This window comes from Cryptomeria japonica, chromosome 10, assembly GCF_030272615.1.
Source record: "Cryptomeria japonica chromosome 10, Sugi_1.0, whole genome shotgun sequence".
Taxonomy (NCBI): Eukaryota; Viridiplantae; Streptophyta; class Pinopsida; order Cupressales; family Cupressaceae; genus Cryptomeria; species Cryptomeria japonica.
Window position 1 is genome coordinate 722873761 of NC_081414.1, and position 27947 is coordinate 722901707.

Below are 27947 nucleotides of genomic sequence, written 5' to 3' on the forward strand. Positions count from 1 at the left end.
GAATTCAATGTTAACTAGGTATTGCAAATGAGTTTCAAAGTGGATTCTATAGTTTCAAATTAATTTTCATTCATTCGTATTTAAATTTTTGTATTTTAAAATCACTTTGTTTACATTACAAAAATAATTGTCACTAATAGATATAGTTTTACATTATTTAGTTTTGAACTTTCCAATTTACTATTTAAAGTATATTTTGTATTTTCAAATTTATTATTCAAAATATAATTTACTATCAGCATAACCATTGCACCTCCTTTTGGTACAAGTGATAATTTTATATCTTATATATAATGATTAGTATCCTAAGATCTTAATTTCTCACAAGTATCCAAATTTGTGACACCTTTCTTCTTTACTGATGCTTTTAGTCATTAATGTGGAGATTGGACACATTTCATACTTTTTATCATCAAGTTTTATGCAATGGAATGGTTATTATAATTACAATCTATCTGCTGATTTACTCTTTTATATCTACTGTTCAATGATTGTAATTCTTTTTGCTTCTCTGCAACATACAGCCTATCTTTTTCTTCTACCTTATTTTTTTGTCTTCTATTTCATTTGACACCAAAAATTGAGACATTTAACAAGCGAAACTCAAACTCTGAAGAGTTGTTAGTGTGCACATGGTGATGGAAAATCTGAACAATTTTAAAGAAATTTTGACAACATTAAATAATATTGCACCACAAACATGTTTCCAGATGACAAGTGTTAAAACAACTCATGAGATGATGAACCCAGAGACTAAATGAGTTAAAACCAATACATGATAAGATCCATTCTATATCATGCCTCCACTTACAGTTTCTTATACAGAATCTAGCCCGACTTTATAGAAATCTTGCTTAAGCTCTTGTCAATGTGCCTGAGCATGAATTAAAACTGTATATTTGATGGCTTCGGGCCAATCTTGAGAAACCACAACCTAGTAGTTGCATCAAATCCCACAAAACAGGGTAAGCAATTTTTATATGGGCATTGTGGAAGCCATGGACAGCAGAAGACAAAGATTGACATTGAAAACCTGCAGCTGCTATTGATGGATTGGTATCTTCACCAAGCTGTAGTGAGTAACATCTGCTTCAAAGACAACTGTAGGTACGTCACTGACCAGAAGTATCCCCTAGTAAATTGCATCAACAAGGATAGTGTTTATTCCACCAGCCTAGACTATGAACATACAGAAACAAATTTATTAAGAACCGATTTCTTGAAAGAAACCTAAAATATAGACACCTGCTGACATACTGGGAATGCAAAAAAATCATCTTAAAGTACATACCTTAACATTAATTTTAAAAACAACATTTGCAATATACTGCCTGGTCATTTTGAACATGTCTTTTGTCAGGTAGCATTTTGAAACTAAACCAAGATCAGTTTCAATATTCGCTTCAAGTTCCCTGAAGCAACACATGAGACAGTAATGAGTCATCACTGAACAACATAATTAACATAGCACAGGCCTCCAGAGTTACAAGGCAGCTTCAATAAGTTTCTAATAGTTTTAGAAAACAATCCAATACCAGTGAACAAATTCCTGAGCGCTTCATTATCTTGTATTAAATCAAATAAAAATTACTAAATTAATCAAAAAGGAAATTATTCGCACCATACAAAGAACCATTGTCGTCAACAACACGACTATAAGAAGTTCCAGTTCCTTTCTCTTGAGTTTCGTACTTGCTTCTTTTCCTACAGTCTTCACGCATATCTCTATTTTGTCTGGCCATGAGGAATGGTTTAGAATCTGACTCGACATTCTGTAGGCTAAAACAGAAAGAGGGCATCAATTACCCATTAAGGTATACTTAAAACTATTTAACCATCAAAAACATGTCCTTGCAATATAATGAATTGTCATAAGGCAGAACCCTTGCTAAAGGTATTCCAAATGGGCTATCAAATTAAGTGGGCTTGATTTTGGGTTGACTCCATATTTAAGTGTGCTTAAATCATTATAGAAGTATCATGATTTGACAAATATGTCCTTGTCGATGGATGAGCCAAAGGGCTCTATAATGAATGGTTTAGAAGGCACAACACTTGTTGAAGGTTTTGCAAATTGATAGCAAGTTAAGTGGGTTTGAATCATACTATTAGGATAGGTGATCTCCTCAGAAGTCCCAATGGCCCACCTTTGTGAGTATCATCTTGATACAATGAGTGCTAAGTGGATTATTCATTTTCATAAGAGATGGGTTTGTGTTAACCATTTCTCATGAAATATAGATCAATAAGTTTGATTCAAAAACTATGTAGTTGAATCTTGATATTAATATCATTATTTGACACAATGCTAAAAATACCTCCTACTTGTCAGTTAGTACTGGTTTTTATATCATGAATATGAAACCACTTATTATAATAGGTGATAGGATGCTGCATGAAGCTTGCTATGAAGGAAATCCCACAGTGACACATTTGAAAGTATTTGGTTGATTAGCATATATTCACACAGGTGATGACAGAAGGCAGAAATTGGATGCAAAGAGTAAAGCATCCATATCTATAGGTTACAATGCAGAAAGTAGGGTCTACAAGTTTCATTCCCCTCAAGGAAAGAAGAGCAGTATTTCTAGGGAAGCAATATTTGTTGAAGGAATCATCTATGAAGATCATTTGAAGAAACAAAAAGAAATAGTGAGTCGTGGAATGATTTGAGCTCGAGAAGAAAAAGCTGAGAGTACAAAACCTACATCAAGTTTGAGCAATGTTGTCACAAAAATTAAGAAGGTAGTGCAAACTCATCCTCCAATTCAATAATAAATCAGAATTATGAAAGGTCAACAAGATGACAAGTTAGCGAAATAAATGAAGATGATGAATTAATTAATTATTCATTTTATCCAAATATTGAGGTGGAACCTACTAAGTTGGAAGAGGATCTATCTATTCAACAATGCAAGAAGAGATTGATGCTATTGAAAGAAAAAACACATTAGAGCTTGTAAAGCTACCAAATGGCAAAGAAGTAATTTACAGGATAAGTACAAAAGTGATGGAATGGTTGAAAATTTGAAAGATACAAAAGACCTGTGCACTTGTTGCAAGGCATTACACTTTAAGATTGATGTTTATCATTGGCAGCACAAAAAGGATGGAAAACACACTAGGTAGATGTGAAAAGTGTATTTTTGAATGGTTATATTGAAAGAAAAGTATGTGTATATGTAGATCAGCCACAAGTACTTGAAGTAACAGCAAAGAAGGATATGTTTAAAGCACTCTATGGTTTGAAACAACCACCAAGACCATGTATTCAAGAATTGGTAAATGGTTCTTAGCAAATGGAAATGTGAAAAGCAAGAACGAGCCCACACCACATTTCAATGAGGTGATGAAACATTTTATGTTTGTCTATATGGTGTTGATATAATCTATACAATGAGCTCGAACAAGGTAGAAAGAAATCAGAGAGGCAATGAAGAGAAAGTTTGAAATGACTAATTAAGGATTGATGCAATATTCTCTTGGGATGGAGGTATCCCAATCCCATGGTAAAATCTTTATTTGTCAAGCCAAGCAAGTGGAATATATGTTGACGAAATTTAATATTTAAAGGAAATGATTCACCAATTGCATGTGGAGAAAAAATGATGAAATAAAATGAGTCACCAAAGGTAGATGAAAGTAAGTACATAAGTATTATTTGGAGCTTATGTATTTGATAGCTACAAAGCCATATGTTATGTTTATAGTGTCATTGGTTTCAAGGTATGTGAGTGAACCTATAGAAAGGAATTAACAAAATACAAAAAGGATACTTAGGTATGTGTAAGGAACCAATAATCATGGAATCCATTATTATTTAGTTGAAGATTCAAAGTTGTTTGGCTACACTCATTAAGAGAGATCACACTAAACTTCTAGACCATGGAATTGAAATTTTCATTCGAAGGGAAAAGAAGTGATACTATAGGAATGACAAATAAAGCACTCGGGGTTGTATCAACTAAGAAAATGGACAGGATTTTCTACCACAAGAATGTAGCATGAGCAGCTTAGTGTTTGTTGAATATCACAAAACTTGCCAAAGGAAAGAAGGCATATCATATGGATGTGCAAAGTATCTTGGACAGTCATGAAATTTTATTTAGTATTATTCCTCCAAGGAGACTATTGTAACGTTTTCACACATCGCCCCATTCCAAATAGGGAACCCCAATTTTTGCTTCACTCTTTAGGTAGTTGTTTTAGCTTAGTCGTCTAGCTTGGCAATAGTTCGAGTCTTTAGCCTTTTCTTATGAATCGGTTTGGTTTTCCTAATCCAAGATGGAGCGAGTCTTAGGAGTCTCAAGCAGTCTAGCATCAATCTGATCTTCCTTGGGGATAGTTTAGAGCTCGCTCATCTTTAGTGCTTAAGTGTTGGATAGGAGTAAAGAGCTTCATTGAAAGGTGATTCACAATGTAATCCATAGGCTAAATCATGAGATAAGTTTTATGAATGATGAACAACTCTCAAGCAATTAGAGCACTCCAAAGACTGGAGGAGGAAGAGAGGAATGGATCAAGGCCGAGATAGATGAAGAATGGATGTCCAAAAATTGCAAGTGTGGATGATGTTAGAAGTACGGTTGTTGTTGCACCAAAAGATCAACCTATTAATGCCCGATACAACCACTAGACTTATAGAATCCCGAGTGCTCCACTGCACAACACAAAGAGACCAAGGGTGTACACCTTGCAATAGATGAAAATGAATTTTTCCTTGAAGTCAAGAAATCCACGACCTGAGTGCTCAAATTCCTTGACTCCAAGGAATCCAAGACTTGAGGGTCTTAAGTGCTCAAATTCCATGACCTCAAGGAATCCACGCTTGAGGGTCTTGAGGGCTAGTTTTATCCATGAGTTGCACTATCGGTTGATCCATCAAGATTAGTGAGAGTTGGAATGAGCAAGTTTTTCCATGTCTTCATGATCAAATGCAAGATCCAAGACTTAAGAGAAGGTGTGTGAATTTATCCTTGAGTGCTCAAATTCCTTGACCTCAAGGAATCTACGACAATCCACGACTTTGGAGAGATGATCAACCTCACAAGGGTTGGGCGAAATACTAAGTTTGGTGACTTAAGGCTCAAAATGACTTCAACAAGTAGAGATTACCTCCAATCAATCTTGCAACAACTTCCTTTACTTGGCAAAATCAATGAGTTGAACAAAAAAGGTGATATTGAGGGAAATCAAGCTATTTATCCTTGAGTGCTCAAATTTCTTGACCTCAAGGAATCCACGACTTTAGTGAGATGATCAACCTTCCAAGGATTGGGCGAAATACAAGTTTGGTGATGCTAAAAATGATTTCATCAAGGAGAGATTACATTCAATCAATCTTGCAACAACTTCCTTTACTTGGCATAATCAATGAATTAGACAAGAAGTGATCTTGAGGGAAGTGAGCTATTTATCCATGAGTGCTCAAATTCCACAACCTCAAGGAATCCACAACTTGATGGACTTGAGGGTGAGGTGAAGTGAAAATTGCACTACCAAGTTTGTCCTTAAAGATTTCCAAATGTGCAAACAATGTATTTTTAATGAGAAAGGCAAGAGGAGTTGAAGTGATCTTGAGGTAGATGAATGATTTGTCATGAGTGTTCAATTTCTTTGACTCCAAGCAATCCACGGCTTGGAAGTATTGAAGGCTATGTGAGATGATGGAATTTGCAAACAAAGTGGGTTTAATGATGGAAATAAGTCAGAGCCGATGTGATTAATTTTATTCATGACTTGAAGAGGGTGAGTGCTCAAATTCCTTAAGTCAAGGAATCCACGACCTTAGGCTGGAAGATCAACATTTTTCCTTGAGTGCAAGAAATGCACTACCGGCAAGCAAGGACTCCATGACTTCAATGAATCCATGACCTTGAGGGTTTGAGTGAGAACGTCAAATGAGATGAAGGAATTGATCAAAGGATGTAAGCTTTAAAATCAGAATCAAAATTCGAACCTGCACACCTAAAAGTCAGAAATCAGAACATTTTAGAGTCTATATTAGATGACATGTTTCTGAAATCAAGATATAGCTTGTGTATTTGATCCTATCCTTGTTTGTTTTGCAAGTGCTTAAGAAAGAGGGTGAAGGAACAGGCTGCAAGCATTTCAAGGAAACATTGCAACAAAGAGGGAAGGCTCTCCACAACACTTCAGCAAGGCAAGGAAGATCAATTACCAATGCAAGGAGAAGGTCAAGTACATTGAGCATAGATGTCACAAGGTCTACATCAAATGCAACACAGAGGTGGAATTCCCAAACAAGAAGATAAAAAGTGAAATGATCAAGAAGAATTAATCAAAGTTAGAAGGTTGACTAGACAAAGATGATACAATTTGGGAATATGTCCCATCGCCATCGACATCACATTGAGCAATTTGAAATGTTGAGTATCAAGAGATATTGCTCAAACACATACACTTTGTGATGATCTACAAGGTAAGGAAGCTAAGATGGCACCTAGCCATTATCAACCCAATCACATCATTCCAAGTCAAGGCGTCCAGATTCAATGTACTTGACTCATCCAACGAGGAGGATAACTACCATATATGAAGGCACAAAGTTCAATGTCCCTAACCTCATCACTAATTGGTTGGCATTCAAAGAAGGACATGTGTCCTATTTATTGTAATTATCTCATTGGTCACGGAGTTTGTTGTAACAAACCCTAATTAGGGTTTTATTGTAAAATCTTGACCATTGATTTGATAATCAATCTGAACCATTGAAATAGAATGAGCTCTCTATGTAAGGCTCAATCCTCTCATTTGTAAAGGTTAATAGTTGATCAATAGACAAGAGTCAACAGTTAGAAGTAGAGTAGATTAGGAGGAGAAGGCAGAAATTGTTGCCAAGGCATGTAAATAAACATACATTTCATTGTTCAGATTGAATAAAACTCAGAAAATCAGAATTAGTTTCTAACTAGGTTAATTAGATTTATTGTTTTCCAGATTTAAGCATAGTAAAGGAAATGAATGCATAAAGACAAAGCACAATTACCCTGGGAAAACCTCCTAGGAGGAAAAACCTAGCCAGAAAAGATCCTCAGATCTGATTATGGTTTTGAATTCAACTGATAATTACACACTTATCTGGAGTATAGATCAGAGTTCCCAAACTCGCCGCGAGTCAGGCGAGTTCGCCGAGTTGGCGAGTCGAGCCAAGCTCGACGAGTTTTGCTGACTCGGGACTCGGACTCAGCGAGTTTTGACCATAACTCGCCGAGTCCAAGCTCCAAGACTCGGCCAGTCTCTCCGCCAAGATTCATATATGGAATATAACATTTAAGTATAAGTGACATTTCCTTATGTCTTTTCTCTTTCTTATACTTTAAGTTATATTCCATATATATTGTCAGGATGTTTGAGAGTGGTTTCGGACCTCCATGAGTTATAATGCAAAATCTAGTTTTTGGAGGATCCTTCAAATTTCCAGACTTAGTCAAATTTCAGGCCATTTCAGGATCAGGATGACATTCCAGACTTTTAAGGCAAGTTCACTCTGACCTTGATGTAAGGGACGCGACCTAGGAGGACACTATACATTCAACCAAGGTTTGATTTAGCAACATGAAGCGTGACCAAATAGTACACAAAAACCCTAGGAATGATCTAAATAACCCCTAATCACTCAACTGACCTAACCTCCTTCACTCCACCTTGAGGAGATCGACCCGATTTGATGACCTTTGAGAAACTCAATCCCTTCAATGCAAAGGCTAAGACACTAAAACAACCAACAACAAAACTAAAAGAGCTAACCCTAGAAAGCAAAAAGTGGGGGTCTTCATTTGCAATGGGACAATGTGTGAGTACCTCACGACAAGGATGTTTCTTAAAATTTTGAAAAAAGGGGGTGAGTTGGGGACATTTCCTACCTGTCTCCACATCCCAAAAAATCCCCCCATGGGGCACAAGGTTATTTTTGGCAAGGGACATGTCTCTGAGGAGCATATTTTCAAACCCTTCTGGCCTCACAATTCCTCCTTCCATCCAACATATATATAGCCTAAAAACTAAGAGGTCCAAGAAAGACCAAGGTCAACTATAGTCCCAAGGTAAAACCTAAGTTCAACAAGCACACTATTTAATGCTACCATACACATGCAATCCTTACAATTTACAAGTGAAGATGTTCTTGATGTCTCATGTTGGTGCTCCCAAAATTTCAATTTGGCCAAAGAAAATACTAAAGAGAAGCCCCAAACAAGTAGATACTTTACCAACATGCCTTTCATGGCATTACAAGCTAGCACACATTATAATTGAGCTTTAATCAATAATGGGTGCATGAAACAAGTTTTAAATTGTTAAAAATCTCTTAATTTCAAGGTTTTTTTTATTTTGCCGAGTCATTGCCGAGTCGTTGCCGAGTCATAGCCGAGTCACGAGTCGAGTCGGCCTTGCCGAGTCCGAGCCGAGTCCGAGCCTGGGAACTTTGGTATAGATGTTGCAGTCACAAGGAAGATGACATAGAAGTCTACACAATTAGTTTGCTGATGGAGATCATGATTTGCAGTCCTTCTAATCTGACTTGTTGTGCATAACAAGGGTAGCTGCACCTTTCAACTAGTTCGCAGTCCTTCTATAGGGTTTGTTTGAGCCTTCAATGGAGTTCTCTATCTCTTGGTGGTGATCTGCTGCCTTTGATGAAGTTCGCTGTCTCCTATTAATGATCTGCTGCCCTTTAATGTAGTTCGCTGTTATCAACTGCCTTGAATATATATTTCGCTTCCTTAGGATATATTTCGCATCTACTTGCAAAACTGAATGGGTGATTGTTATGTGAAGTATATGCTTTATTTATAGGAGTAGCAATACTTCTAATCATGTCGGCCTTCTTTGCAAATTAAACATATTAATTTATTTAATTCCTTTTAAGCGAAATGGATAGGGTCGGCCCTATCATGGTGGCGTGTTGGGTTTGGGTGTAGCGTGGGGACCTTTTAGGTGGAGCCGAGAGGTATGGGGCCTGGCCCTATATGTTGGAGAAGGGGCTGGCCCCCTTAGGCAGATTCCAATGTTGCCCAAGGCAATTGGAATCTGCCAGCCCTAATTACAAACAACTAGTTTGTTGTAACAAACCCTAATTAGGGTTTTATTGTAAAATCTTGACCATTGATTTGATAATCAATCTGAACCATTGAAAATAATGAGCTCTCTATGTAAGGCTCAATCCTCTCATTTGTAAAGGTTAATAGTTGATCAATAGACAAGAGTCAACAGTTAGAAGTAGAGTAGATTAGGAGGAGAAGGCAGAAATTGTTGCCAAGGCATGTAAATAAACATACATTTCATTGAATCTATAGTGGATAGTGATGTTTCTTCTACATATTGCATGGTTTCTTGTGATATCCTCAAATTAGATAAAGTTCATTGATTATGATAGACAAGTGTGATGATATTTGATGAATCCTTCAGTTCATACCATTTACATCTGATTGATCGCAAGTTGTAGTGCATGGTTAGTCTGAACATAATTATTATTATGGCTAAGTTCGATTGTGGATACTTCATTTGGATTGTGCTATTATTGGGTATTTGAATGGATTGTTTACGATATGAAACTACCTTAGGAGATCGCACTCTTTCTATGGTGTTGTGAGCTATCTCTGGTTAAGTAGAAAGTAGTTTCATGAACAATTTGTCTAACAAAACATCATTTGTTATTGTCATTGTCCTTAGGAATTAGGAGTTAACATAGATTCTCTAAACCCTTCCCCTTTTGTCCATTTTTCCATTTGAATTTGATTTAGTTTAGGAGAAGAAGCATCACATGATTGATACATCCGATGTTCATGTTCCAGTAGTAGTTCATAAACATAAGTCCCATTGGATATCTACACACTGAGTCTATCCACATATAAAGTCAAGACATGACTATAGGAACCTTGGAGTCACCTTGTATGATCATGAAGTTTAGCATTTGAGGAGATTTTATTCAAGAGAGGATAGAGTAATCGGTACTTTATTCTGTGTTGTAAGGTGTCATAAAAAACACATCAACAAAGACCACTAGAGAAAGCTTTGAGCATGTCATTGAAATAGTGGAGGGCACTAAACCTATCATCACTACCACCCTAGGGATATAAGGAGGAAATTGAAATGGCAATTAAGGAATTGCTAGAAATGGGGCATACTAGGCCCAACTCAAATCCCTTTGCTTCTTCTATAGTCTTGGTGAAGACGAAAGATGGTTGTTAAAAAATCTCTTTGACCTCATTTTCTACTTCTTTATCCTTTACTTATCATTTTCTTATTAAAGATGTCTACTTGGATATCATGCAATCTACCATAACTTGGAGCCACACGGGGTTGTAATCAATGGTATGGTCGAGTACATAGTAACTAATATCTACAACCGGGCAATAGTAGACTACAAAGTCAAGATGGATAGATGGTAAGTGGGTCAAGGTCCATGGAAGTTTGGAACAAGATTTTCTTATAAATCTAAAGAAAAACTTTACTTCAATGGTATGTGCATAGGACTACTTGACGAGTCAGCGAGTACTCGCCAAGTTTTTCAGCCAAAAACTTGTGAATTTTGGCAACAAAAAGACTTGGCCGCTTAGAAACTAGTTATCGGGATCTCTTGTCATACAAAAATTTTAATTACAATGAGGGAGTCTGGGAGTGGAGATCAGAATCGGGAACTTAGACAACTACTTTTATCACTATTATAATATCATTGATCAATGATGAAGTATCATATTATCAGTATCAAAAATTCAAATGTGATTATTAGAATTTAGAACCTCTCCCCAAGTTTTCACTAGACAAGGGAAGAGGAAGATGGAAATGTTGTAATATGCAATTTATGAATTATTTGAATCATGATGATGTTCAAAGGCAATAATCATAAATTCATAATAGTTGTCAACTAGCTATTGTATCATGATTCCACATGAGGATGTGATTTTGTACTCAATTTGCATTCAAATCAATCAGATTTAATAGAAACACTTGTGTACTCATTTATGGACTCACTGGATACATCTTATCATTGAATTTTGCAAAAACAATGTTTTTCTAATTAAAATTAAACAATTTAAGTTGCCAAGTTTTTGTACAGTCAAGTTTTTTGAGTCTCGCGAGTTTTTGCCGAATCCGAGTTTTCCAACTATGGGTATGTGTATAGTTATAAATCTGAAATATCATAAAAAGTAAGAAAACCTCTTTGCTCATACTTGGATTGCGGCCAAAATGAGATCTGTCAGGCTGAGAAGCAGCTTGGATACTTCTAGAAAATTTCCAGCTATTTCCAGCTTATGTGTAAGATACTTGAAAAGATTATTGTTGATGATAGAAAACAGTTTTTCGGCACCAGGGTCTTCCAATCAATCAGATGAATGACTAAAAACAGCATGATAGAAGAATTCAAAATGTATTCTACACAGGTATATTAATATGTAAGACTATAACAGAATCCAGATGATCTAATCCACATTTTTCTGATTTCAGGTCCATTGAACATTGTTCGAGTTTTCAACAGAACTATGGGTAGCCATCAATTTTCTAGCAATTGACATATAATCTGCTCTTACCACATCAGATAATTATGATCTTCCCAGCGTATCATCATGGTTTATTGGATATTTTCTTTTCCCTTACTTTAATCTAATTTAAATTTTAGATATAAATACTACTAACCGTCCCCTACCATCCCCAAAATCCCATCCCCAGGTCCCCTATCTCCTGTCCCATAAACAGATTTTAAACACTGTTATTTTACAAAATAAACTAATTTAAAATAAATAGAGAAGAAAACGAAAGTTGCAAGCAGAATCAATACCAAAGGTGTATTAGTTTCCGGGCTCTACTAAAGCAAGTTTGTTGCTTGAGTCCAAATTCTTTTGCAAATGGATCTTTAATGATAACCATTATAAAATACATTCTGCATGTGAAGAAACGACAAATCAGTTTTACAAAGTACTCTACTGAATACCTTCTTACTTCATCCTGAAAAAATTGTGCTTAATAATGAAAGATAAATCAATATATTATGGAACTGGATGCTTTTACAGTTCAGGCAACAAAGCACAATAGGATCAATACAATGCTTATTAAGAATACTTAGAGGCTTAATTGTGCCCATCGACTAAAAATAACTCATTTCTCAAGAATAAACAAGAAAAAAAGTAGCATTTAATAATGCAGAAAGAAAATACCTTTAAGATATCCATCTCCCATTTCCGAGGTTGCTGACATGGACTTTCAGAAAGGCAGTAATTTAGTCTCTCATTCAAACATTTTGAATAGCAGTGGCCTCAACTATTTTTCAGACCTATAAATTACATCGATCAATACCCTGCATCCTAGACACAGATACAGTTAAATGCTACAAAGAACTTCATTTCAAAAATATGTTTGAATTAGAAGTGCTTACCTCCATTAGAAAATTTCAAATATCTTAGCCTCTGCTGATTTCCAACTTCTAGGCATGGTAGATACTTGCTGTGTTTTAGTCTGTTTGAAACACTCTACCACAGATTTTGTTGTTTCTTAATCATCAACTAAAAACCTAAATGAATAAGGCTGGTGTGCAGCTTGGGATGGATCGAGAAATGGCCAGGTGCTGAATGAAGGATTGTTCAGTGCTTTGGTGATTTATAGCCTGATAGTGATGATTGTATAAAGACTATGGCTGCTGTTGAAAGACAAATGGAGTCTAGCAATAACAAAAACTTAACAATGCACGTGAATGACAAACAAGACAATTTCTTTGTTACCGGAGATTACCAGTTTGTCTGAAAGATGGACAAATGCGAATGTTCTTGTAGACATACATGACACCTGTCTCAGAGTAGTCTTCTTGCAGTAACTGAAAGGCTGGCCTGATCTTTTTTTAATTTTTTCAAAAAAAATTCATAAATGTATGCAGGAAAATGATCTCCCATCCAATTAAAAAAAATTTGAGAACTCAATTCCAGTAACCATAAAATAAAATGAAATTACCAAAACTAGAAAAATAAAAAAATGTGTTTGCATGGATTTCAATACAGATAAATATAGTCTATTGTTAAAGGAAGAAATTAAAAATATACAGAGATGGTAACATTTACTCTTTGTAATTTTTTATTTTTTTTTCATTTTATGCATATAAGTTTATGCAATAGTAGAGTTTAACATTGATCATTGTAATACTGGTGGTATGAGGTGGACTTTAATCTCACTCTCTAAAATTTAGAACTCCAGTGAATAGACACCCCCTGTAAAGTCATTTATCTACAATTGATTCAAATTTAGAAAATAAAAAGTGCATAAATTAATTATCATAATTTGAATTTTATTGACAAACTTAAGAGGACAAGTAAATGTGACCTTCTCATAAACCTTTCATTATGAAATAAAAAATATATGTTAATAGAAAACAGTGATTACAATAATCTATTGTAAAAGAAAAGGCTAAAAAGATAGAGAGCTGGTAACATTTACTCTTCCTATATATTCTTTCCTAAATTATATATATAGAGAGAGAGAGAGAGCGTTTAGCATTGATCATTGTAGTAGTGGTATGAGGTTGACTTTAATCTCCCATCCTCCAAAACTCTAGCAACCCAGCGAAAAGGCATCCTCTGCAAAGTCATTTATCATCATTTGCAGTTGTCTCAAATTCAAAAAGATAGAAGGTGCATGTATTAATTCTCATTATTTCAACATTATAGATAAACCTGAGAGGACAAGTAAATGTGAACTTCAAATAAATATCTAGTCAGAAACAGTACTTCATATATCATAAGAAAGAATTAAATAATTAATTTTCCTTTATTTAATTTAAGATGAAAAATCAATTGATGTTATTGAATTTTCTAACCCAAATTGAAATCAAATAAAAGAAATGCGATCTGAAAAATTAATTGATGTTATTCAATTTTCTTCCCCAAATTTGAAGTCAAATAGAGAAACATTTAAACTCAAACTTTTCTTTAGCTTCTCCTTGAGAAGAGGCCCTGTTAATCCATATTTGAATAATCATAGCCTTCTCCGAATCAAGCACAAGATCTTCCCAACCAGATATATTCAGGCATACATAAATTTGCTTTGACGACTTTTACACTGACGGAGGCATTGAGATGGACAGTCTCGAGCCTCAGACATTTAAATCATTTGAAGGTTACCCATTTTGTAAACTACTATTATAAAATTGCTCACAAAATCTATAAATATGCACACCAAAATAACAGAGGTTGGTTCGTATACAACAGAATCGATAAAAATGTAAGATACAGCGTAACACAAAAAGTAAGTTGCAACTTTAATATTGGAAAAAGAACAACGAGAAAAGTGATTGGTTTGTTGAGAAAAAGGCAGCAACTCCCTATTAAGTTCTACCATATAAGATTACAATTTAAAAGTTGAGGTAACAAATAATTACTACTGTGAGTCAAAGAACAACTGAACTCTAGTAATGCCCAATGCTGTACTAAAACATTTATAAGAATCATATTATTATAGATTAACAAGGAAGAATCCAAGATATTCTGAATCGTAAATTTTGCAAAGAATGCATTGTTTTACATTTCTGCACAAATAGAGCAAGGCATAAATTACATTCCATTAATTACTTTCAGCATTCAATTTTAGACACTGAAAATTTAACATTTACCTACCACATAAAAGGATCAAGATTGTCTCAAGTTCTGCCCTGGCAAAACTAGAAGCTCCATCAAATTCTTTGATGATATAGCTGCGGAGGTAGTCCCTCTTGGAAAATGAATCATGTCGAACCATACATGGATTGCTCACCAAGTAGGCTGGTAGTTCAGTAGCAGAGCATGCCCAAAGGGTCCTCAATTTTACTCCAACTGTTCCATGAAAAAGTTTCAGTCCCAATCAGAGTTTTGGGTGGTTTACAAAGGTGTCATGAAAGCTCTGGCAACCCAAAAGTTTCCAATTTTTTTTCAGCTGGTGTACCCTTCCAAATCCAAGTATTACTGCAGCTGTCACAGGTTACCACTGGTGTCAGAGAAATTATTTAAGTTTATAAATTTTCAATCTCGAAGAATCCAGCCATGACCACTGCCAATTGTATCAGAGATGTTCTTTAAGTTTTCACATTCATACAACCTCAAATACTGCAGGTGTGGCAGGTTGCCAACGTTAATGGGAAGGTTATTTAACTTCTTGCAGCCAGACAAGTCCAAGTTCTGCAGCTGTGACAAGTTGCCAATAGTATCAGGGAGGTTAATTAAATTTATACACTTTCCCAAATCCAAGTGCTGCAGATGTGACAAGTTACCAATGGTATTAGGGAGGTTATCTAACTTTTGACAAACAGACAAGTCCAAGTGATGCAGCTGTGACAGGCTGCCAATGGTATCAGGGAGCTTATTTAAGACATAACAAAAGCTCAAGTCCAAGAGCTGCAGCTGTGATAGATTGCCAATACTATCCGGGAGGTTAAATAAGTTTATACACTTTCCCAAGTCCAAGTGCTGCAGCTGTGACAGGTTGCCAATAGTAGCAGTGAGGTTATTTAAGCTTTCACACCCTCCCAAATCCAAGTGTTGCAGTTGCAAAAGGTTGCCAACGGTGTCAGGGAGCTTATTTAAGCTTGCACAGTCTCTCAAACCCAAATGCCTCAGCTCCGACAGTTTGCCAATATGATCAGGGAGATTGTTTAATTTTTGACAACCAAACAAGTCCAAGTGCTGCAACCGGAACAGATTGCCAATGGCATCTGGAAGCTTATTTAGATTGTAACAAAAATTCAAATTCAAGTGTTGTAATTGTGATTGGTTGCCAATGGTATTAGGAATTAAATTTAACTTTCGACAACCAGACAAATCCAAATGCTGCAGCCGTGACAGGTTGCCAATGCTGTCTGGTAGATTATTTAAGTTTGAACATCCTCCCATATCCAAATACTTCAGCTGTGACAGGTTGCCAATAGTATCAGGGAGATTATTTAAGCTTTCACACTTTCTCAAGCCCAAATGTTGTAGCTGTGACAGGTAACCAATTGTAGGAGGCAGGTTATTTAAACTGTAACAGAAATTCAAGTTCAAGAAGCGTAGCTGTGACAGATTGCCAATGGTATTGGGGAGGTTATTTAACTTTTGACAATCAGACAAGTTCAAATGCTGCAGCTGTGACAGGCTGCCAATAGTATCAGGGAGCTTATTTAACTTTTTACAGACAGATAAGTCCATGTGCTCCACCTGTGACAGGTCGCCAATGGTATCAGGGAGATTATTTAACATGTGACAACCAGATAAGTCCAAGTGCTGCAGCTGTGATAGGTTACCGAGTAGAGAGAAGGTAGAAAGGCCATCAAAGCAACAATTATAATCTAGTAGCATAATCTTTAATTGCCAAATGCTACCAACAAATCTGGCACCATGTGGCTTCTTTTTTGTTTTCTTCATCCCAGTTGCAAAGAAACAGTTTTCCAATCTTAACCATATCAAACCTGGCGGAAGCATGCCTATCATATCTTCTATTGTGTTTTCAATATGCAGCTTCTGTAAGTGAAGATAGCGAAGACCAGGTTTGTACAACATTTCAAGCCTTTGTGAATTATCTCCATTGAGTCGAAGGCGAGAGAAATTGATGTTGTTGGATATGCTGCTTAAATGGGCAGCCTCCCATAGACGTGTACCCTCTTTTTCTTTTTCAGCAATGGTTCTCCCCATATCTCGCAAATGGTCGTGCATATCAAATATACCTTTATCATCAATCTTTATCAGTAACTTCATCAAAAGATTAGATATAGCTGTGTCTACCATCTTGTACTGAGATTTCCAGAAAACCATGGGGCATGTTTTGTCTTCTCTAATGAAGAAGCAAGCAATGTCAAGAAATATTTCTTTTTCTTCGTCACTAAGATCACTATAACTAATGTAGAGCGTCTTGTGAATGTCTGGGTTGAGAGTAATGTTGTGAAGAGCTTCTGTCCAGCAACCTGTGTCATTTTGCTTATCATACAAGAAGGATCCAATCACTTCCAGTGAAAGAGGATGCCCCTTACAAGCTTCCACTATTCTTTTGGACAGATCTTCGTAACCTGGACTTGGAGATGCTCTCAAAAACGTGTGCCAACTAAATAACTGGAGACCTTCATTTATCTCCAATCCGCCCATCTCGTGGATGCATTCAGATGAAACCCGAGCAACATTAAGAATGTGTTTGTCTCTGGAAGTAATAATAACCCTGCTACCAGGGGCCAGCCAATCCCCAGCCAAAGCATTCAATTGCACGACATCATCCACATCATCCAGAATGAGAAGCAGGCGTTTTCCTCCCAAACGATCTCTCAATAAAGCTTTGCCTTCATCAACACTATCCACTTCTTCGCCATATTTGGTTACATCTTTAAGAATTTTTCGCTGCAATTTTGTAAGGCCTGAGCCATCTGCAGCAGTGGCACGGACATTAAATAGAAAGGAAGCAGCATTAAAACCACCATAACCTATATTGTACACGGCCTTCGCAACTGTGGTCTTTCCGATACCACCTATACCCCATATTCCAACTTTAACCACACCTTCCACAGAATTGAGATTCAATTTCTGAATTATATCCTCGGTCACGCTTTCCAGTCCCACAGGGTGCTTGGCAACTTCTAACGGTACTCTGTCGAATGTTTTAATCACGTCATTCACCACTCTTTTTAATAGCCGAGCTTCAAATCTGCACATTGCTAATTTAGTTACAACCAACTAAAAAGAAATGCAAATCAAAATTCATAACTAACCAGAGTATAGCAATGGAATTATAAAAATACTATTCAATTTACTTCTCTGCAAAGATTTAAGAAACAGTTGGAAAATAAAACATCGACAGAAAAACCGGTAGCATTGTTTCAAAAAAATGAAGGAGCATCTAAGGGAAATTTGTGAATGCTGAAAAATAATTTAGAACCAAATAATAGTAAAGCAGTTCAGGTCTTAGGATCGACTCTTAATTAATTTATAAAGATTCACTATAATACTAAAGGTTGAGGGTTGCCAATTCGATAGTAAAATCTTCTAACATTTAATGGGAGATCTTACGTTCAAATGTTAGCCTGGCCAGTCCGCGTTGAAAATGGAAGTATTTATTGTCTCAACAATCGAAGAAAGCATCTCAACATTAAATAATTATATTTGGAAAACAACTAGAACAGTAAAACAGAGGGATTTTTTGTCAGCACCTTGCCCTTGAAACAGAGTATGATGATATCCTCAATCATGAACCCTGGTGAATGGACACTGCATGTCTCTAGACTCAAAAGGCCAATTTTAATCCGCTCACGATCAGCTTATCTGATTCCCCTGTCTGGGTTTGACTATACAATCTTCCCGAAGAATACTGTTCGAAGAACAGTTTATCAAACCTTAGTAATGGTCTGGCCAATTTCATCTAATGCGACGAAGGAATACTTGAAGGCGACTCAAAAATTTACGCAATTTTAACTTTCGAAGATATTCCTAAACTTGTAACTGTTGATTCAACAACTGGGTAATGGTCCCAATCGGTTGAGATCGAATTTTGAGAAAACCTGTTGCCCTAAATGCAGAAGTGTCCCACATTAGGTTAAGGACTGCCCTAAGAACAAAGCTTGGGCTAAGAAATGGATTCCAAAAATCTACATGAATCTTGCCCTATTCCCCTAATCCCCATCCGGAGGTGACGGACGAAAACACCTCAAGCACGCCACCAAAACCAGGAAGCACTGCTCTCAAGCCAAGGATACCCTGGCAATTATTCTATTCGAAGTAAAGGAACTGCTAGACGCTACGAGTTGGATGACTCAGACTCTTGGTAAGAAGCTGAGTTTGCTGAAGACGATATTGGGATTCTGGAGGCTCGAATGTTCCACCAACCCAACTCGAAAATTTCAAAGTCAAATATGAAAGTAGGGAAGAAAAGCAGATAGGGAAAGAGCACAAGTAGTTGAGCATGTATCAATTGTTGTGAGGGTTGTTGATATCTTTTGTTTCAAAAATTGAACAAATAAAATCTATTGTTTGAAACATAAAATATCATTTTTGTTAGGAAATGTACCAGCAGTTGTTAGGAAATGTACTAATAATGTAAAAAGTAATCAATCAGGGGATGCCATATCACTTGCACAACTATTGGGGCCTCTTTTGCATGCCTATTGGTCTCTCTCTTTTTTTGGGTTGTTTTGGACACCTTGGCAAAAAGCATGCTGATGTGGCACCATACTTGATGATGTGGTGTTGAAAGCTTAGTTATAAGCAAGGAACTTGCCAAGTAAGCTACTGTAAAAAATTGGGAGTGATTTGGAATTTCCACCTAGGATTTTGAGAAGCGTGAAGTTAGGGTGCTCAACTACTGGTGCTCTTCCCTTATTCTGGTTCCAAAAAAAAATCACGATTGTCATATAACACTAATGTTATAGGCACGTTATTGACCATTGATTTGGCCATTTACTGTTGTCATTTTTCAGTTGTCAATATCATGGTATATGTTTTGACCTTTTTGGAGTCAAATAACTGCACTAGAAAATAGAAGAAAAAAGACAACAAAAAAAAAAGTGAAGAATTCATACAAATCTTCTCATCTAATGTTGGTGTTATATCATGGTGTATGTTTTGACCTTTTTGGAGCCAAATAAGTGCAATGGAATGAAAATAGAGGGAAAAAGACTAAAAAAAAAGTGAAGAATTTATACAAATCTTCTCATCTAAGGTTGGTGGTATATGGAGGGATTGAGTGATGTATTATTTACACTAGGATATAGAGGAACCAAAAAAAAAGTATCATATGATCAATTTAATTTATTTTTTTAAAGAGGGAAGCGTATCAGTAGTCGTTATAGCTAATTTCGTGTATTCATAGATTCTAAATATAACATTGAATTTTGATTCTTTTATGGGTTGTCGTCGCATGTGACTTAATTGCTAATAGTTGTTGTTTTGGCATCTGGGTAGTAACGATGCACGTTGTGGGATCCATTGTGCACGCAAGGGTATAAAGGTACTCATTTCAAAGTGTCACTTGATAGCTATTTAAAGATGCTCCAATAACCATACACTTAAAATTGCCAATTCTTATGCACAAATGCTCCAGTAGTCGTGCATTATGAGTACCAATAATGGTGCACAAATGGGCCAATTATGGTCCAAAAATGCTAAAAAGGGGCGGCTATTGGTGCATATGAAATTTATTAATAGGCTTTTACTTTTTTTTTGGTTTCTTTAAAGTTAGTAATTATGGGGTTGAATATGCAAGGAGCGAATGGTTATTGGATCTAGTGTTGGATCTAGTGTTCTTTCCCTAGCAGTCCCTACTTTTTTAGGACTATAGATTTAAGTGAGTGGAAAAGGTGGGGAGCTAGAAATTGCCCCACCAACTTAGACTTTTTTCCTATCACTTATCAATCATGTCAAGTTTTTCAATTTTTACTAGTTAATTTTCTTTATTTTATATTTACTACTCTGAATATGCTAAATAATATGATCCATGGGACCACCAAAATCCAAAATTTTCAAAGCTTAAATTGCACTACAAAATTCATGGGACCGCTTTCTTTAAAATGGTCCTAAAAAATCTCAACACCAACCACAAAAAAAAAATTAGGAAGCCCCCTTACGTGTCTTTGGCTAGATTAGTGTGATGAGGGATCCCAACTTAAGGGTAAGATTCCATGAGGACTTCAGGGTCTATTTTGATGGAGCAGGGGTCTCATGAAACAAAAAAAAAAATTGCTACAAGATTATTTGGATTCTTTTCTAAGCAACCCTTACTTTTTAGGTTTGCATGTTTAAGGGGGCTAGAAATTGTCCCACCAACTTTTAAAAAAAGAATCTACCACTTGTAAATTAGCTAATATATTAGATTTCTACTAGAAAAGAAATAGAAATCGTTTACACAAATATGGAGGTTGATGATAACTAGTGTGTGCGGGAAAAGTGGTGCAAAGAAACGGAAAATTCAGTTTCAAAAAGGTCCACACACCAATGGGACTCTTGGTGCAAGTTATGGAGCAATATTGAATAGCTCAACTCCCCAAGGGATGTTCCATTGTTCTATCTCACAGGATGCCTCAAGTCAATTCCTTTGCTCTCAGATCACTGATCAAAGTGACTTAGGAATGACAACTCCAAGAATGAGTGATATTTGATCAACTTAATATGAATGCATTCCTAGTTATGCATGATATTAAATCTAATATGATTTAAAATAGCATGGATATGATGATAAGATAAAGGATTAGAAAAGCCTATCCTAACATGATATACTAGTCTAATATGAGTGTGCTATGATAATGGAAATGCTTCTTAAAATGCTTATTAAGATGATTTCTATTCAAAGAGAGGCTAAATGCTTGATTTAAAATGATTGTAGATTAGATGCATGAAACTTGGATATATTTAGCAAAATGTCTATATGTTTGATACTTAAAGACTTGGATATTGAAAATGAGGAATGAGAGCTCTATTTATAGGAAAAATAGGGCAATGGGTGGTCAAGATTGGATAATCTTAACAAGGGTCAGGATTGAAAGTTATCAATCCATGTTTACAATTCTTACCAATGAAATGGTGAAAATTGTCAACAAGAGATTGCTTGAGAGGAGATATAAGAAGCATTAAATGCTTGAGAAGACATGATGGTTACCTTAGGAGGTAAGGGTTAAGGTTAGGTTAGGGTTACCCATTGGATAAAGCTTTTACCCAAATGATAAACTCTTGTGCAAGGGTTAAAGGGATAACCATGATCAAAGCAATGAATGCTTGATGAGACCCTTGGGTAAGATAAAGGATGAGTTAGAGAGAAAGTCTCTAATCATGTAAGAAGGTTGAGTTAACCATTAATGGTTATGAAGGCTTTGAAGGTTAGCTTGTTGAAGACATAAAGCCTTTAATGGTTTTCAAAGACTTTGAGGGTTTGAGAAGTGACTTCCCTTTGCTTAGGGATGTGGCAATATTTAGAAGATGGATTAAGCTAAATTAGAAGTGATTAGAAGAATCTAGAAGGGGTTTAGAAAGGCAAGTGGGAGATGTAGGATTTTGCAAGTGGATGGAAGGGAATTTTAATTAAAATAAATTACTTTATTTCAACAAAAATAGATGCAACTTGCATAAATACAAGTGGGGGATTAAAATAAATAAATTAGATTTATTTACTTGCAAGGATCAATTTAATTAAATGTAAATTTAATTAAAAAGGGAGAAAGGGGAATTAATTAAATAAAGTAATTTATTTAATTAAAGGCTATGAAAGGCTTAGGTGAACTTAATTAAATAAATTAAATAACACATTTAATTAAATAGATGAATGCAAAGAATTTAATTAAATAGATGAATGCAAAGAATTTAATTAAATAGAGAAATGAGGTTAAAATGAATATTAAATATTCACTTAGGAAAGTGGTCATTTTTATACGTCTACAACTAGCATTTTGATTCTTTGATGAATAAAAATGATGTAAAGATCCAAATTATTTGGCCAATTGATCAAATTTCTTTGGCATGATGTTTATTTATTAATTTTTTATTCACGGCATTCTTCATGAGACTACCAACTTTCCTAAATTTTAGAGCTTAAACTTTTAAGCTAAAATGTACTATTAAATTCATGGGACCATCATCTTTAAAATATTCTTATTAAAATGTCTCAACAACACCCACTAAAAAACTTAGAAAGCCCCCCTCCATGGGACCTTGACTTAAGGGAGGCAATTCTTCCTTCACAAAGCAATATAGATTACTTTTGGGGGGGTTTAAACACTCGCAATAAACATGACACTCTTATTAATAAAAAGACTTATCAGGTATTTGAAAGTTGATATTATTTTGTTCGAAGAAACTAACTCAATTTTGATGAAGCAAAATCCTTCTCTACACACTATTAAGGTTGGAATGGCTCATTTGTTCAATCCTTACATGTCTCTGGCTAGATTGGTGTGATGTGGGATCCAAACAAAGCTTCAATTGAGGTTATTCAAGAATTCACAAATTGGATGGTGATTAAGGTTCAAAGCTTTCACTTGGAGCTTTCCTTCACATTGCTTAATGTTTATAAGTTATCAAAATAGAGGATGAATCAACAAAATGGAGTCAAATTTCAATTTTCATTTCTCCTATTTTTAAGGATTTTCTCATTCCAGGGGGATCCAATGTCATTCTTTCATCTTTGGAAAAGTGCAAGAGTTTATCAAGGGATAGTGAAGTTCAAATTGATTTCAAAAACTTTGTTAGAATTAATGGATTCGTGGATGCATCTTTGAAGAATGATGAATTTATATAGAAAAATTGTTGGACAGGTTATACAAATATAACATAAAAGCTTGTTGGATTCCTTTGCTCCCCCATTTGGCTTCAATATCCTCTTTTAATTGAATATTCAATCCTTCCAATATCAAGAAAAAATTCATTTTAGGTTCTCTTCATAATTGTGGAGGACTACCCTCCTCAAATGCCCATTCAAATTTGAATGAATATAGTTTCACGTTGATTCTCTTCTAGAGCTCATCAAGGAATGGAGGGCAAATGTTCACATTCAAAATGACTCTAAAGTGTTCGTTATAGCAAACAAACAAATAATAATGAAGAAATAGCTTGAAGTGTGGAATAAGAATTCTTTTTAAAATATCTTCAAGGAAAAAGGGGAGGAGTGAGGTGGAGCTTAAAACTTTTAATTAGCAAGTCCTAACACAAGGCATGTTCCAAGAAGACTCCCTAAAGGAAATGGAGTTGATGGGACCTTTTTTAATGAACTACTAGCCCATGAAGAAATCTATTGAAAGTCTAAATCAAGAGTACTCTAGCTAAAGAGGGTGGTCTTGACAACAAATTTTTCCACAATGTTACCAAGGTCCATAGATCCTAGAAGCATATTGATTCAATTACAAAAGAATATGTGACTTCATTATTTCCTAGCAAGAAGATATCCAACTAGAAGTTGTGAAACATTTCAATAATATTTTTATAAATACAAATGCCTTAAATTTGCACAATAAGACTTTCTTCTTGGACCGTGTTCCTAGTATCATCTCTATAAAGGACAAGCAAATGTTGATGGGACCCATCAAAATGGAAGAGGTGAGATCTATAGTATATCAAATGCACTTGGATAAGGAACCTAGGCCTAATGAATTCCTAACATACTTTTATTGGAAATATTGGCATATCATGGATGACGAACTTTCAAAGGAAGTTGAGGATTCATGAAAAACTAAGAAAATTTTGAAGTACGCCACTACTACATGTTTATTTGCTTTAGTTCCTAAGAAGTTCACTCTAGAAACCTTTTTAGACTTTCAATTGATCTTTATTTAACACCTACAAAGAAATATCCATTTAGCTACCGCAAACTAGCTCAAAATCATTTTGCCCAATATAATTTTTGAAGTTCAAAGTGGCTTCACCCTAGGTAGAAATACCATTGACAGAATCATGATAGCTCACAAAGTCATACGCTCAATCATCTCACCTAACTAGATTAACATGGAAACTAAATTAGATGCTAGTAAAGCTTATGATTGAGTGAATTGACATTTTTTAATAGGTGTCCTTTGTAGATTTGGCCACGAGTTGAAAGTAGATAAGCTAGATTTATAGTTGTATCTTTTCCTCACTTTTTCTTTTGGTTAATGGTAGTTCATGTGGTTTCTTCAAGACCATAAGGGGCCTTTAGTAGGCAGATCCCATCTCTCCATTCCTCTTTGTCACCATGGCAAAAGTGCTTGAATGAGCGATAGATTTTACCTCAATTCAAAGTAGTCGAGTTAGATTCGTAGTTGTATATCTCTTCCCTACATTTTTTGGTTATTGATAGTCCATGCAGTTTCTTCAAGCCCACATGGGGCCTTTAGTAGGGAGATCCCATCTCTCCCTTCCTCTTAGTCATTGTATAAATTGGGTGTGTAAACACGTAGCTCATGGCATACCAACTATTGTGCATTGATAGTTCATTGACGATATAATACTTTATGGGGAAGCTTGATAGATATGTTGTGGCTTTTGGTCAAGCAATCAATAAGAGAAAATCAAGCATTGTTTTTTTAATACCAAGCACAATATTTGAAGATAAATCATTGTTGTTCTTGGTTTCAAAATTAAGGGCTTACATAGCAAGTATCTTGAATTGTTGTTATTCAATTGTGCTATAAGAACAAATCTAAGGGAAGAAATGTTCTATCTCCAATTGCAAATCCAATACAATTTCATGGAATGGAAGATTGTTTATCAAGGAAAATTTGAGGATCAAAATGATTCTTTCAATGATTCCAATTTATTTGATGTCAAACATCTAGTTAACAAATAAAATCAGCAATAATATGGAAGGAATTATAAACAAATTTTATAGGAAGGCTTAATGAGGTGAAGCTTATATGGAAAATGTTTACATGAGAAATATTAGAAGCATGAAGGCCACTTGGAGCCAAAATTTATAAAGAAAGCAAAATTTTTGACAATAGTTAAGTAGGGGCAGCCCAGCGATTTGGAGCTTCACTTGCAATTACCTCGCATCATCACTCAAGAGAAGGCGAGCCACCCCCACCCCTTATAAACCTCTCAAATTATAGTTCGGACTTGAACAAATCTATAGTCGATTAAATCGAGGTGGAGAAAATTGATCTCGAGACTTACATGAGACAGACCCAAAGCCTTAACCAACTATACTATCCCTTCAACTTACATCTAAAATTTTACATTACAATCTCAAATTTGATAAGAAAACATCTCTATTCTAGAAGTGGTACCTATTCCAGAAGTACTCATGTAACGGCTTTGTACCCCATTGGCAAATATTCCAATCTGACTGGATGCGTGGAGATTCTCTCCAACATCCAGGGCTAGCATGTCATAGAAGATATTCGTTGGAAAGGATTAGACAAAAGGCGGAGGGAGGCGAATTTGCAGTGTGGAAAGGATTAGACAACACCCGTCTCTAATTAGATCAACAAAAGTTCTAAAAGCAGATCTAGCAAACAGAAAAATGTTTATATCTAAGAAGATAAACTAATTTGGACCAGAGACCAATCTAAGAGATATTCGATAAAAATGGGATATAAGCTACAAATCTTGCTGGAGCAAAATTAACGATCAGCCAGCTGCCTCTATTGGACTTGGAACTAAAATGCCTAGTTCATAGTTCAGTATCAATGCAATCTGTAGAAGGACATTGGAATATAGCAAATTGGAAGGTTAGAAACATTTTAGATGTAATCTGGGAGATTTTACATAGCATGGACAACAATTCTATCTGGCTCTGCTATAGGGAAGCAAATAGCGATGTGGATTAATTGACAAATCATGTATGTGATCAATTGGAGGAGAAAATTATTCAAATGACAATAAGCACATCAAAACCCCTACGTGATGCAGCGGTCAACGTTACCTCCAAGCAATCCAATTGAGTTCTTTTAGTGGTGAAAATTTTGTATTTTTTAAATCAGAAATAAAGAAATACGGTATGTATGTCTAATATTTGAAATAAAATTACACCGTGCTTCTACAAACTAGAAATATGGAATAATTCATATGCAATGACTCATTTGTAAACACATACTGAGAGTACGGGATAGTTCATAGGCTATATAAATCATTTATAAATCCAAAAATACACTGCCTTATATCATAGATAAAAAAAATCTAGATTTCCATTTCAATAACAGAATAGAGCACTTCAGCACTGTCATAGAACATTTCGCTCCTCTCACAATAGCAAAAGGCACAGGCTGGCGAACTTATAGCTTACAATTGCTATTAAAAATCTGACCTATTTAGAATTATAAATTTTTAGTCTTCTGTTAGAGTTGTCTTGTTTTTCACCCTTCTTTTCAATTTAACAGTTCTCATTTCGAAATTTTAGATCTCTCTTTTTAAAAGCCTGTTCTGCAATCCAATTCATTTTGTTTCCTCGTAGTGATGATGAAATATTTTTACAACCAAATCCAAAACAAATAACAAAATTCATCCTCTAACATTTTTCCAGCTATTATATTTTCAAATGGCTGAGATGAATGTTGGCATACCAAATAATATATAAAGAAAAACTCGCAGAAAGTGAGTTGATCAATTACTTACCCATCAGTTATATTCATGGACCAGCCTGAGCAAGAACATATCTGTTGAAGGGCATGCTTCCACCCATCAATCTCTTCTCGTGGGTATCGATCTGAAAGACCATAATATTTCAAAAATGACATCTTATACGGACTGTTATCATTTTCAGGATATCTTACATGAGTTGGTTCCACATCATAAAACAGAGGAATGATCAATCCCGGGCTGTTCACCATGACTGCAGCCTCTTTGAGACACCATGCTGAATCTGCATAGCCTTTAGAAAATATAGGAATTCTTATGGCACTGCTCTTGATTGCTGCTTCTAAGCCCAACCCAATAATTTCCCCCTTCTCCAACTTCTCACTGTCTAAGAAGACATTCAGTCCTGCTGTGGAGAGAGCTTCATACAGATGATCAACCAGAGTTTTTCTCACATCTTCTCCCCTGAAACTCAGAAACACATGATATCTCTTATCGCTTTGGAACAGAATTTTAGTTGTGGGAGAGTTGTATTCTTCCATGTTAAGAACTGCAACAGAAAAGAATGGCAGAAAGGATAGAACCCAATAATACAGAAGTTAAAACTCCTTATATACAATCTAGTGCTACCTGTAGAAATTCTCTATTTACATTGTGTTTTCTTTATCTAGGCTTTACAGGTTTGTCTGTTCTCTTTATTTGTAAATTCCACGACATTTCCAATTCAATTAGAAATATCTCAGGAAAAAATAGTATTCAATTAGAATTGGATATCTCAAGAAATAATTGTATACCTGATGTTAACCTGCCACGTCCCTCTATAACGACTGGGAAGATTTAGATTTAGGAGTACACGTTACGACGAAGGTGCTTGCTTTTAATTTTATTATCCTGTCGGCTAATGTTCAATGATTAATAAAGTCACTATCAATCTTTAATGGACCTGATTTATTATTTGTTTTTCTTGCCCATCAATATTGAAATAGATTG

The 27947-nt window shown here is 35.5% G+C and overlaps 1 protein-coding gene across 13 annotated transcripts; it reads right to left on the reverse strand.

Annotated features, from left to right (window-relative positions):
- Window positions 1-648: 648 nt before the first annotated feature.
- LOC131040038 (disease resistance protein RPV1) lies at window positions 649-27664 on the reverse strand. Of its 13 annotated transcripts, none has more exons than XM_059212171.1 (7): window positions 26997-27664; window positions 14619-17640; window positions 12177-13583; window positions 11801-11902; window positions 1622-1734; window positions 1292-1412; window positions 649-1179 (listed from the first exon to the last, which is right to left on the reverse strand). In XM_059212171.1, the coding sequence occupies exons 1-2, from the start codon at window positions 27497-27499 to the stop codon at window positions 15000-15002; spliced, it is 3144 nt and encodes a 1047-aa protein (XP_059068154.1). In that variant the 5' UTR covers window positions 27500-27664; the 3' UTR covers window positions 649-1179; window positions 1292-1412; window positions 1622-1734; window positions 11801-11902; window positions 12177-13583; window positions 14619-14999. The 13 variants fall into 13 exon arrangements, with proteins under 13 accessions (XP_059068154.1, XP_059068153.1, XP_059068155.1 ...); XM_059212170.1 differs by having other exon boundaries at window positions 1622-1772; XM_059212172.1 differs by having other exon boundaries at window positions 1627-1779.
- Window positions 27665-27947: the final 283 nt, after the last annotated feature.

Bases quoted from the DNA above. Each gene is read 5' to 3' on its own strand.
- LOC131040038 (XM_059212177.1), bottom strand. From the start codon at position 27,499: ATGGAAGAATACAACTCTCCCACAACTAAAATTCTGTTCCAAAGCGAT. The intron at 17,641-26,996 runs GTAAGTAATTGA...AGCAATGTGCAG, and splicing joins TCCATGAATATAACTGATGG to ATTTGAAGCTCGGCTATTAA.